At 39.3% G+C, this 12,506-nt stretch overlaps 1 protein-coding gene across 2 annotated transcripts; it reads right to left on the reverse strand.

The window, feature by feature from the left end:
* Positions 1 to 48: 48 nt before the first annotated feature.
* On the reverse strand, positions 49 to 12,101 carry antxr2b (ANTXR cell adhesion molecule 2b). 2 transcript variants are annotated; one of them, XM_034897319.1, is made up of 18 exons: positions 11,820 to 12,101; positions 11,210 to 11,281; positions 9,817 to 9,888; positions 9,548 to 9,629; positions 8,879 to 8,983; positions 8,423 to 8,491; positions 7,168 to 7,248; positions 7,005 to 7,065; positions 5,951 to 6,046; positions 5,209 to 5,278; positions 3,927 to 4,005; positions 3,526 to 3,621; positions 3,351 to 3,401; positions 2,332 to 2,427; positions 2,030 to 2,090; positions 1,917 to 1,966; positions 867 to 947; positions 49 to 215 (listed from the first exon to the last, which is right to left on the reverse strand). In XM_034897319.1, the coding sequence occupies exons 1-18, from the start codon at positions 11,942 to 11,944 to the stop codon at positions 177 to 179; spliced, it is 1,386 nt and encodes a 461-aa protein (XP_034753210.1). In that variant the 5' UTR covers positions 11,945 to 12,101; the 3' UTR covers positions 49 to 176. The 2 variants fall into 2 exon arrangements, with proteins under 2 accessions (XP_034753210.1, XP_034753209.1); XM_034897318.1 differs by having other exon boundaries at positions 1,917 to 2,090; positions 11,820 to 12,097.
* Between the last annotated feature and the right edge of the window lie 405 nt (positions 12,102 to 12,506).

Here is a 12,506-nt window from a genome sequence, read left to right on the forward strand (position 1 = left end):
AAACAAAATGGGTAATACATTTCTAAATGCAATGACAACACTAGAATATTATAGATAGTAAATGTTTTTATTTACAATACACATTGAATCCAAACAATCATCTCTGAGTATACAAACTGTCATGTTTGGCCAAAAACTGGAATTAAGTGAAAAGTGTTGATCCTAGTGTTTGAACATCAGTGACTCTGAACTCTGGTGAAGTTAATGCAGCGGCCCTGGAGACAACAGAAGAGAGACACTAAAGTCAGATATTAATATCAACCACAAATAGAGTTCATTGCATACTGTAAAGTGTCTCTCTGTAGACAATATGATATCAAACAACACCAGATGTAATGCATCTTATGTGTTTATCCAAGCACTGGTGTTAAAAATGGGAACTTTCCCATTTAAGTTAATACTGGCCTGACGGAAAACTTCCATCAGTTCAATCAGTAGAACATCTCACACCGTGGCACAAAATATGAGGACAAATCATAAAAATTAAACAAAAAAAAAAGTAAATACTAAAAGAAAACAACAATCATAAAAATAAAACATTGTCTGGAACCTATTCCTGCTGTATTTACAGGTTGATGTAGTAAGCTGTTAATTGTCTGTTGCGTAAGTAATTCGAGGGCGGAGGTTGGGCTGTATTATTTTCTGTTATTAATTTAATCACTGTGGAGTCAAGAGACTGGGTCTATTCTCTCACCAAATTAACTGGTGACACATTATGGCAAAAGCGTAATTATGTCTTGGTGACTGCACGCAGTCTGGCAGGAAGAAATTATGATAGAAGTATTCTAAATTGGTAAACAGTGTTTTCTTCCATCTGAAAGAAAGTTTAATTGATTTGGAGGGAAATACTGCAGATGTTTCTTTACCTTGTCCTGAGGTGTTGGCCTCATGATTGCCACTCTGTCGTACTGCCTCCCCAGTAATGCCCGCAATGCATCAAAACGGCCCTGAAAGTCAAATCATGTTAATTCAATCAAACAAACGCAAGATAAAAATGCAGAAAAAAATTATATACACAACATGCACATCATAACCTGTGTGCATGTGCGCATACGTGTGTGAGAGTGTGAGGCAGAGAGAGAGAGAGAGAGTTTACTGGTGCTTGTGTGTGTGTGTGTGTGTGGGAACAGCAGTGATAGTTGGAATCAGATAGATATTAAAGGAGAATTTGGCCAATTTTTATGTCAATCTTGATTGCTATAAATATGCAAGTACTTTTGATTAAAACCCCCCGGACCGGAATCAATACAGGCAACACTGAGTAGCTGCCGCTTTGTGTACAAGCTTCCACTGAGCTAAAAACGCAGTTCCCAGGGCAAGTTTTAGAGTGCCTTTGTGCCTCTTAACAGACACAAAATACAATTGACATGAACAGGGCCCTTAAGTAACATCAAGATGAGTTTTCAAGTCAGACATTGTATTAATCCACCTACACTGTCTTGTTCTTGCTGGTGGTTAGCTTACTTGCCTGGTTAGCTGCTAGAGCTAGCTAGCTGCTAGCTGTTAGCTGGTATTGATAAGTGTATTTAGCCAGGCTTTTGTGAAAACCATAATGCAGCAGTAACATGTGTATTTGTAGCTCATCCATTTTGTGTGTGATGGATCTATCTGTTGTCGGTGAGTAGGAGGCTTGGCAGTGTTGATCTGTGTGGTAGATTCCTTAGCCGGGCAGGCAGCCTTTGTCCCCGCCTTCCTTGCCTCCCGCAGCCAACAACAATTCCCAGAGCGCCTGGTGGTGTTGTGGGTGTCCTCCATGCTTTCACAGCGACAAATTGTAGTTCATTTCCTCCTCAAAAATAGGTAAATCCATGTAGTTAGATAGTTACTGAAATTCACCCATCACACCACCAGCTCGTGGGATTGTTGCCAGCTGCAGGAGGCGAGGACGGCGAAGACATGCAGGGTTATTGTCTCACCTTGATGGGCGTGTACCATTTTGATTGTGACGGGGGGTTGTAGACCGGAGGAGGCCGCGGTGGAGGCCGATGCATGATGGGTTCCTCTGCTTCCTCCGGCATAGTGACCACAGCATTTTTGGCTTTCTCAAGACGTGACCCTTCCTCTGTGGACCCCATCTGCCCCCAACGCACCTATACAGACCAATATGTACAAAAGACTGACATGAGAGACCTGTCTGTTAGTGACAGCACAGCAGCCAAAGTTAAAAACAGACACACAGCGACTCCACTAAAACCAAAGTGTGTGTTCGTCAACACAAAATGTGGAAGTTTGCCTAAATGAATGTTGTTAAAAAGCAATGGTAGAATTGCACCATCAATGTGAAACACTATAACTATTTCATATGATTATAGATTCTGTATTTCAATTCACCTCCATGCGTTTGATTCCTCCAGGACCTCTGCCTCCATAGTATGAAGCATCCACTGTGGGCCACCTGTGTTTGGGCAAAAGATCTTCTTCTGGCTCCTTGAAAACAACAAAAGTAAATTGAAATAACTTTACAATTAGTTTCGGGGGGGGGAGTGTTGTTTTGTGATTATTTTAGATTTTCAAATGAGTCAACACAGAACAGAAACCGACCTGTCTGAAGTCATTGCTCAAGTGGTGCAATACCACTAACAGTCAGTAGATGCTGCCCCCCACAAAGTACCATAGATATCTATTTAGCATCTTCTATCTTGAAATTATCACTTAAAATTATCATCATTGGATCAAATCATGGGAGTCAATGCAGGGGGTCTTCCAAATCTTTAATTTTTGAAGATATTATTAGCAAATATAATAAATCCCTACTGCTACCTGGCCTGTTGTTAAGGCAGTCACTAAGGCCATCCACAGACTAGATATGGATTTGCATAGTAGATAGATTCATCCTAAGAATTCTCTGTTCCACATGTAGGTTTAACACTAAAACGTTTAACATTTGTAAAATCATATCAACAATAGCAGGCTACTTTAATAGCTAAGTATTCTATGAAAAAGGTATGTATAGAGGTTTTAGGCCACCCTACATGTTATTGTATGCCCAATATAATATGCAACTTAATTTAATAATATTTATGTAGCAGGGGGTCCCTGCTCGGCCTCTGTTTTAGTTAAGGGTTCCTTGGCTATATTGCTGATTATCCTTATTTAACTTATTTTAAGTGTCTTAGAGGCATTCAAAAAAATCTTGTTCTATTAAAAAGAGAGTAAGGCATAAATAGAGGTGTGTTTAGAAGTGTCTTTGCTTGATTGACAGGTTCTGCAGCCTATCAGACACAGTTATGGTTTGTTAGATAGTTAGGTTATTGTTTGTGTCATTCACACAAGTGCCCAGCCCGCATGGACTTATAAGACACTGATGATGTAAGAAAAATATGTTTTTCAACAGGCTGTGGTCTACTCACAATGACCGGAGGTGGAGGAGGTGGACGAGAGGGGGGTGGGTCTCTGATCACCTGTAAATATGAAAAAGTAAAAACTTGAAATGAAACTCTGTACTTCCATAAATAACAATAGCACTGAATTATGGTTTGGGCTTCTAAGAGGCCTGAATTGGAGGTGCATGGACTGTAAACTCACCACAGTGCAGCACAGAGGCCAAAACCACCAGAACAAAGCCAGAGCCAGTAACAGCAACAGAGCCAACAGCAACCAGAGCACCCAGGTCCCATCTGACTACAATAAACACACACAAATTGACTACACCCATTACATCATGCACCCTGGACATGTGTTTATGTATCTTGTGTTATCATTACACTGACAGTAATACCACTGAGATCTGAGTCATGTGTTGACCATTACTCAAAGATACTTATTTTCAATTTTAAAGATGCATGCTTTGCTCTTCAATTATAATAGGAAGATGGGTGAAATGTTGGCTGTGCAAACGGCAGAACTGCCTTTATTGATACTGCAGTTATACTATTGTAACCTATAAAAAAAAATGTTTGTTTTGGTTCTATATTATTAATACTCACACAAGTTGTAGCATAGATGGTGATGGGACTGGATATGTAGGATTTTCCATTATTCAGGCTGACCAGCACATCAACTGATCTGCAATTATTAGGCAAAGAAGAAGAAGAAAACGTGGTGAAATATGATGTTTTACTGATGTATTGTTAATACTGGGTTTACAGCTACAACATTTGAGAAGCACTGCCATATAGCAGTTTCCCTGTTGGCCTTCCAACACTGTTAGTGCCGAGAACATTGACTCTCTGAAAAAGGAAGTCATTGCCATTCACATGCTTATCATTTTTTGACCCGATTTTTCTTATTTGCCGTTATAGTTTGCCGTTTAATACTATGTGGTTCCAATGGTTTCGAGGGTTGGACTTGAGCGGAGATTGTTTTAGCTTTGTCCCTGAGAAATTATCAAACTCTGCCTGAGTGTTTCAGTAAGGAGAGAGTGTCACAGAGTGGGTGAGACCTCATAGGAAGTGAGAGGGGACTGGGGACAGATAGAGGAGGGGGAGAGAGAGAGAGAGAGCGCTGTTTGAAGTGAAGTTAAATTAGCTTTGGCTCGCTCTCTAAATGCCACAGAGATATTCTGGTCGGACTGGCTTCAGTTCATCCGACACTTTGAGCTGCTGATAGTTCTACTGTAAACATTGTTCTCTCTTCTCTCTCCACCACACACACAACGGATTTATAGTTTCCAATTTGAACCCACTGTATTGGCACAGGCCTAGTTTTCTGATTAGTCAAAGGAACAAATGGATGAAACGGATAAATTGACGCACAGGGATCTACAAATATACGGTAATGGCATTGTTGTTTTTTAAATTACCATCAGCTTTATGAAATAGTGTTGTGCCGGCCATTAATGCACTTCTTGCAATGCAATTCTTTATAAGCCTTTTAAGGTCGATCCGGCACTGTCAGACAAATGCCAGGGTAGTGATGTTATAAAATTATGTCATGCTGATTTTTTCTTTCCCAAAAATGTAATGTCTTTTTCTATTTAAGGTAAACTCATTCCTCTCGTTTTAATCACAAGGGTGTTACTGTGCAACAAGGAAAGTAGAGAACAACCAGGACAGAAAGGACAACCAAAAAAAATGATGTGAAAGCTTTCGTCACCTTTTCAGTGTTCAAACACAAGTGTGGTTTCTCAGCTGTAATTCCTGTTTATTTTGATGTGGTGGGACTGGGGCGGATGAAACTAATACTGCCACATCGTCCTTATCACACACAGGCACCTGAGACCCCTGTGTGTGTGTGTGTGTGCGTGTGTGCGTGTGTGTGTCAACTTACTCTCCAACCTCATGTAGAACAGGAGCTGGACACAGCAGATAGCCATCTCTAACAACTTTTGGCTTCTGGTCTGAGAAGAAATAGAGATGGACAAACTGAAGTCTTACTGCCTATAAAAGAAAGGACATGCTTGCAAAAATATTCCAAAAAAATACAAATAAATACACAAAACAAAACTAATTTGTCTGTCATGCACTTTAATTAAAACATGTAATCACATAATTTTTGATGAAGGATAAGAGCAGAAGGATGATGGCAATTGAAAGAATAAAAGACAATCCAGAAGAACAGATAAAAACAAGCTGGTTGGAAGAAGCAAAGAAAGATAAGATACAGTCATGTGTTTTCCCTTTAAGTACTCTCAGTGACATTACCACGACACCGATCTGTTAATAGACTAATGAGACAGAAAACATGTCCTCCCTCCCTCTGCTCAGTCTCATAATGTGTCCTCTGTTCTCCGGCCGAAGTCAATAAAAAGCAGCCACTGTTTGTTTCTGGACGTCATGATTTCCACTGCAGCACCAACGTCTGCACATTGTATCACATTTCACCTCATAGATGTTGCTATCTCAAAGTGTATTGCAGTACTTTAGCACATTTTTTGGTGTAAAATTACTTCATACCACAAGGGTTCAAATAAGTGCATCCTTTGCATTAGCATGCAAAAGCCAATTGTAACTCAGCTGACCTCTGTAGCACAACTGTGGATGAGTGTTTTGAGCGTGTGGCATTTACTGACCGTATGTCTTTTGATTGACAGTGAGGGAGCAGAGAATGTTGTCTGTCCTCCTGGATCCGCTGAAGCCACTGCCCCTCAACACCACACTGAAAGACTCTGAGACACACACCAGACACACATTACACTACTGTGACCTATGGTACTTACATTGCAGCAAACAGAAACAACAAATGATAGAGAAAAAAAAAAAAGTCAATACATATATGAACCTCATAGTGATGCTAAAAGGAAGTCAAGGGAGCCTACTAGGCCTCATCCTCTGGAGACTATGAGTATCTTTAGTTTTATGGCAATCCAACGAATCTTTGTTGAGATATTTCAGTCTGGACTATACTTAAAATGGTTTAGACTGATACATGTTTTGCTTCCATGTAGCATCTGGCTCATTTCATGCAACATGATACACATATCCTTGAGTGTTGTAATTCTGCAAAACAACAGAGTGATTCAAGAAAAATGTATCAGTCAGTGTTTATCCTCAAACAACCTTGATTTTGAATTAAACACTGGATAAAAACAACAAAAAGAACACACGTAAGCATTGTAAAAAATCGCCAAAAAAGGAAAGACCATTTGAATAATCTTCAATCCAGACCAACCTACAGACCACTATTTTCATTACTAAAGACGCGCTGTTAGTCTTGATAAAAATGTATTTGACATAATAATTTTTACCATATGTTTAGTGCATTATTATATTCAACCATATGACAAGGGGTGTGGGTAAGATGATGGTGGAGTTTCATTGACCTTCTTGTTTTCCCGTGTCACAAACTTTTTTATAAATTCACCTTTTAAAACCTGATAAGATGGCAAACGCACAATAAGATATCCATAACTACTTGTGTAGGTATATCTATTCTAACAATAACATGTCTTTTAAAAAATCTCAACATACCTACACATTATAAAATAAACTAACGTTTCCTTCTCACGTTGAATGCAACCCGTGAGAAGAGACAGGGGATGTTGTTACCGGCTAGGCTAACCTTTAGCAGCTGTGTGCCTTTGTGTAGCGAGCCCAGGTCAGCTTTCGCGCGTTTGTAACACTTACCATTAACACAAACACTCGATGGCTCTATTGTGAATATTTCTGTGCATGTCTGCTTCAGGATCTGTGTGGAGATACAGATGACGGATGTAAGTCTGATGCCACACTCACGCTGTGTACCGCTGGAAGTTTTTGTGTATTGTCAGGTGTGATGACATGACCTCACCGAGTTGACGATGTCTTTGAGGGCGTGAAACCCGGACAGCACCGGGAAGACTTGTTCTGTGCCGTCTGCTATTTCAGCAAGCTGAGACAAAAATGAAAAGTCGACCTATCTCCAAATTCATTTTATGTTATAATGTATTTCAACAGTTTACATTTCTGTGTTTATTTCTTGCTGCCTCTCTGGGAGGTCGTCTGCTTCATTTGGGTTCGGTGCATTAGCAGCAGTTAGGGAGGAAAAGGCTGCTTCTCGGAGATGAAAGCTCTGGACAGCTGGCTGAAGCTTTCAACTCCTGTTTTAATGATTGCAGAACAGGAAGCTTCCCCGTCATTATTTAATTAGAGAGTGATGTAATTACTTCCCTACTCATACCACAAAGTACACTGGGTCAGTATCTGGGCAGAGAGAGCCTTGCACCCGCTGACTACTGAAGACTTTCCCAGTTATGAGTGGTCATTTTGAAGCCATTTATATATGCTTATGAATACTTCTTATACAGATCAATACTGTCACTATAATGTGATTAAAGAATCCTTCAGGGCGGGGTTGCGCAACAAGGGAAACCAAATTGAAATGAAATATTGTAGTATTGTCTTTCTTAACTAATGCAATAACAGTTTATCTCCTTGCACAGTAGATTTGATTAAGGATAACTTATGACATGGTGCTGACTGGAGTAAGGATCATGGCTACAAACACTGGGAACCAATGGTTCTTTTACATTTTGTGTTTGTATAGGATACATTTTTTTTTTTTGTATTTATCAAAGTCAACAAAGTAGACTGTTAAGCTGATTCTTATCAAGCATGATAAACACCTCTGAGATATCATCCATTTCTTTTTCCTGAACACAATGCTCCCTTTCAATAACTTGATACCTGCATAGGAATAAATCAAAGTCTCTCTGAGGATATGATAACTCAAAAATTGCAGCTTCAAATAAATGATTCCATGTTTTGACATAAACCGAATGCAGCATAAACCACACACTACAGTTCCCTGCCAGCTGCTGGCTGTTCTGTCCTTAGGAGGTTCCAGTTGAACTTAAACTGATTAAGCAACAAGGTCAAGGTGTGTTCAAAAATCTAGGCCAAAAACAGCAGTCTATTGAATATCTGACCACAACCGAACCCTAACACCCATACACACACACAGAAAGACAAATACAAGCTGAGTGTTTAAACAAGTATCAATAACAAAGGGTTCTTTCTCACAGCGCTGCATGGCAGCCTGAGGCCAGCGAGTTAACGTCCTCTACCTGTTTGTGGTCAAAGTCCATGACCCCGACACAGTACACTCTGGCACCAAACCCTCTGGCTTTGTCAGCCTGGGAAGCAAAACACAAAGAAAGTCCTAAATCAAGTTCTGCTGACATACAGTAAACTTATGTTTATGAAATAAGTCATTGATTAAAGATCACATGAGTGGTTCATCTTGTTACATCTGGCTCATTTCATGCAACATAATACACATATCCTTGAGTGTTGTGATTCAGTAAAAACAACAGAGTGATTTAAGAAGTATGTGTCAGTCAGTGTTTATCTTTAAACCACCTTAATTTTGTTTGAAACCCAAGATTTGAAAAACAACATAGAGAAGACATGAAAACATCGTAAAAATACAAAAAATAATAGCCATTAAAATTATCTTTAGCAACGTGTGTCTGTGTGTTTGTGTGTTCATGTGTCTCTGTGTGTGTGTGTGTGTGTGTTACCTCCCGTAGCGTGAGTTCAAAGGGGAAAACCTCCAGCTTGCCATCGGTCAGAACGATAATGATGCTAGATGACGGTGCAGTTTGTGTCTTCATCTGCTCTGACACCTGAAGAGAGAAAGACTCTTCAGTCTAAATAGCGAGACTCAGACAAATATTGTGCAAATGAGCTGCTGTGATGACACTTTCACTGTTGCATGTTTTGGATTGCAAAAACATTTTCTGTTGCCAGGTTGGAGCTGCTTGAAATATCCAATAACATATCTAATTTACTTTAAAATACCATAACACAGTATGAAACAATGGACCAAAATACACAAGGCACATAGCCTGCAGTTTGTTGGTTATGTAAGTGTTTTAAAGTAGATTTTACATACTCTATTCTAAAAATCAAAGCACATTTAGTATGTTGCTTGTGTAAAATTTCCCCTTTAAGTGGCAGTTCATAAAAAAAACAATAAAGTGTCAGAAATTAGGTTCTTGGCAGGCAATGTTAAATTAGCGTAACCAGGGGTGTCGGACCAGGGGGGGAAGTAGACTAGGAGTATTCAGGGCCCTTATGTGAGGAGGGCCTACAAAGAGAACGAATAGCCGTGGATGCGGGGAGAGGCCCATAGGGAACGACTATGTACAGAGTCCAGAATTCTGTGCTACCCCACTGAGCGTCCCTACCGCTTTCATGCCTTCGTGCATGTAAGTTTCACCGGCAGGATTGATTTGGCTCAGCTTCTCCAAACCCTCATCGATCTTAGACCTGCACAGCCAGACCACAAAACATTGGACAACACAGTTTAAATAGAGACTGATAAGAGCTTAGTTTCTGTGTGATCTTGTTATCAGTAGTATGGTTTTTTTCAGTGGTGAGGAGGAAGATGGGTTAGGCAGTGAGGCAGAAAAGGAGAGAAAGAGATGACGGAAGTTGTAAAACATGAAGCTGATACCTGTCTCCCGTTAGCGGCAGTATTACAACTGCTCTGGCTGAAAAGACTATGTAGGAGACCCTCATCCTGGGACTGAAACACACAAACAGGAAGCTTGTGAGTCTTATCTGCAGCATAAAAGCACAGCAAATCCAAAACAATGTTTTGTATCCTTTAAGGTGAAAAATTATAAGTGGGTTAGGCCCTCGTGCAACAAAAAGCATTCCTGTAGCCGCTATTAAAACTTCATTTTCAGTATGATTGGACAGAAAATATAGTACCGCTAGGGTGTAAACATCAATGGCAATAGGACTTGATGAAATACAATAATAATGATATTTGATATATATATGTATGCTGAAACAAGACATAAATTACGTTACTTTTTGGCAAAGTGTTCCAATATGGTGCCATGTGTGCAAAACAAGACCCTTCCTGAAGTTTATTTTTCTATAAGTTTATAGGTACTTTTGTTACTATTATCTATATTTGTTGTACCGGTACTCACTGGGTGCAATGACAATCAAGATAAATCTAATCCAATAATATGATACAACAGGAAAATCCCTAGTACGCCATAATAATACATGACACAACATGATATGATTTCTATAAATAACACTGTAACAGAACATGACATTGTGTCTTTTTAATGTAATATAATGAAGTTTATTGGTATGTAATGCCACAAAACAGTGATACATTAAAAATGACTTTCTTTACATAACATTACAAAGCAGATTATGTTGCATAAAATTATAACATGACATGACATAAATTAGTAAACCATGAAATTAACCTTACAATTTATCAAGCAGCATTTCATTCCATTAAAATGTCCTTTACTGTGTGTTACTGAATCAGAATCACGAGACAACACAAGACATTCTCAGTGCCTCGCTCGCCCATTGAGCTCCACAGAGTAGGAAATTCAACCCCTAAATTGGTCACTGTTACTTCCTTGCTCTACCCTTTGGGCTGTAAATGGGAACTGGACTGTCTGTTGTGGTCAATACCAGCTTCAACATCTGGCCAGATGTTTTGCTCTCATATTTAGCAACCTTATATTAAACCTAAAGATATCCCACACACCCTCTGCAATATTCTCCAGAGAGGTTTTGGAGCAGTTGGTGGCCTTGCATGATGTCTGCTGCCCAAAATAGACATGGCCTACTCACTACTACTGTTTTTACTATAATTTAAAAACCTATAACAACAACTCAGTGTTTTAGTAGTTTAAATATGAATGTAGATAAAATGTAATATGCCTGGTTGTCTGGAAAGCATTTTTCACTTGTTTTTGAACTGTGCCATACATTGTTTTGAATTTTCCGTATTTTATGGAGAGGATTTAGTATAAATTCCTATAATGTGAGAAAGGGCTGAGAGGAGAAGAGAGCAATACAACACTTACCTTACAAACCTGTTGGTGAGCTGCTCCACAAATCCATAGATCTCATGCCAGTGTCCAAACACACTGCCCGACCTGCAAATACATAATAAACATATCCATCACAATACTTAATACCAACCCTAAAGACAACACAGGTGTACAGTCCATCAGTCAAATAAACCAAACTCCATTTGTACAGCATATATTTCCTGTTTAAATTGCATTAATTAAGTTTTGATGCTACATAATGGATTTTGGTCAATGTGTTCTGTTGTTGCATAGAATAAAGAGAGAACACATGTATTATGTTGTTGTTAACTCATGATTTAGTTGTATTTATGCTTCACAACAACCTAATACACCACAAAGAGGAACTCTGGAAGCAACAATAGGGAACTTTAAACGAGTATTGACATCCGATTGCTGTTCAGAATAGATAGATTTAAAAACTTGGAGTGATGCAGCAGAGAAAGTTGGAAAACTAAACACAGCCATACATGGATAGGACTGAGTCAAGACTCAAGCCTCTTCACTTGGGTATTACATTAATATATTTGTCCGTCCCTGGTGGATCCATTATTTCTTAAAGCAAACGCACGCATGCAGAGAGATCCGATCTTTATTGACTCACCTGTCTAAAACAAAATAAATATCAAACGCGCCGTCGCAGGAAGTGTCGTCGCCATCACGCAACGATGAATTAACACAGACACTTAGAAAAAGTAGAATTTGACAACATATCCATATCAGACCCATAATCCATGCGTTTCATGTCAGCAGTGTGGTTAACTGCTATCTTCCATTGTCTTCACAGCATCAGCCCGGCCGTTCACATGTTCAATCACTGCTGGGTGGAGGTAGCCTACATGTGGCTTCCCTGACAGAATGGCTTGGAAATAACCGGGGCAGGGCGCACAGCTGCTGCACGCCACTCTCAACCCAGCAGCAATACCAACACAGCACAGCTTCCTTCATGATTCTTCAAATTAAACTGTGGACACCAACGTATCAAAAATTCTACTCCACAAATATGATAATGCTAATAGATATATAGTTTTTGTCAACCATGTTATGAGCGTTGGCGTTACATAGATTGCCCACCAGAGGGCGCTATACAACGTCCCTGTTGGCAACACTGATTTCTTGTTGTTAATGTGTTTTTGTTCAAAGGACTTTAAGTTTCATGTCTTAAGTTTGTATTTGTATACATTTCATTTTTCAGAACTTTAATATATTTTGATGCTCCACTGATCTGTTGTGACAATAAAACTAATTATTATCATATTATATTAGTGAGAACTCATAACTACAAATAACT

The sequence above is a fragment of the Etheostoma cragini genome, chromosome 16, assembly GCF_013103735.1.
Source record: "Etheostoma cragini isolate CJK2018 chromosome 16, CSU_Ecrag_1.0, whole genome shotgun sequence".
Taxonomy (NCBI): Eukaryota; Metazoa; Chordata; class Actinopteri; order Perciformes; family Percidae; genus Etheostoma; species Etheostoma cragini.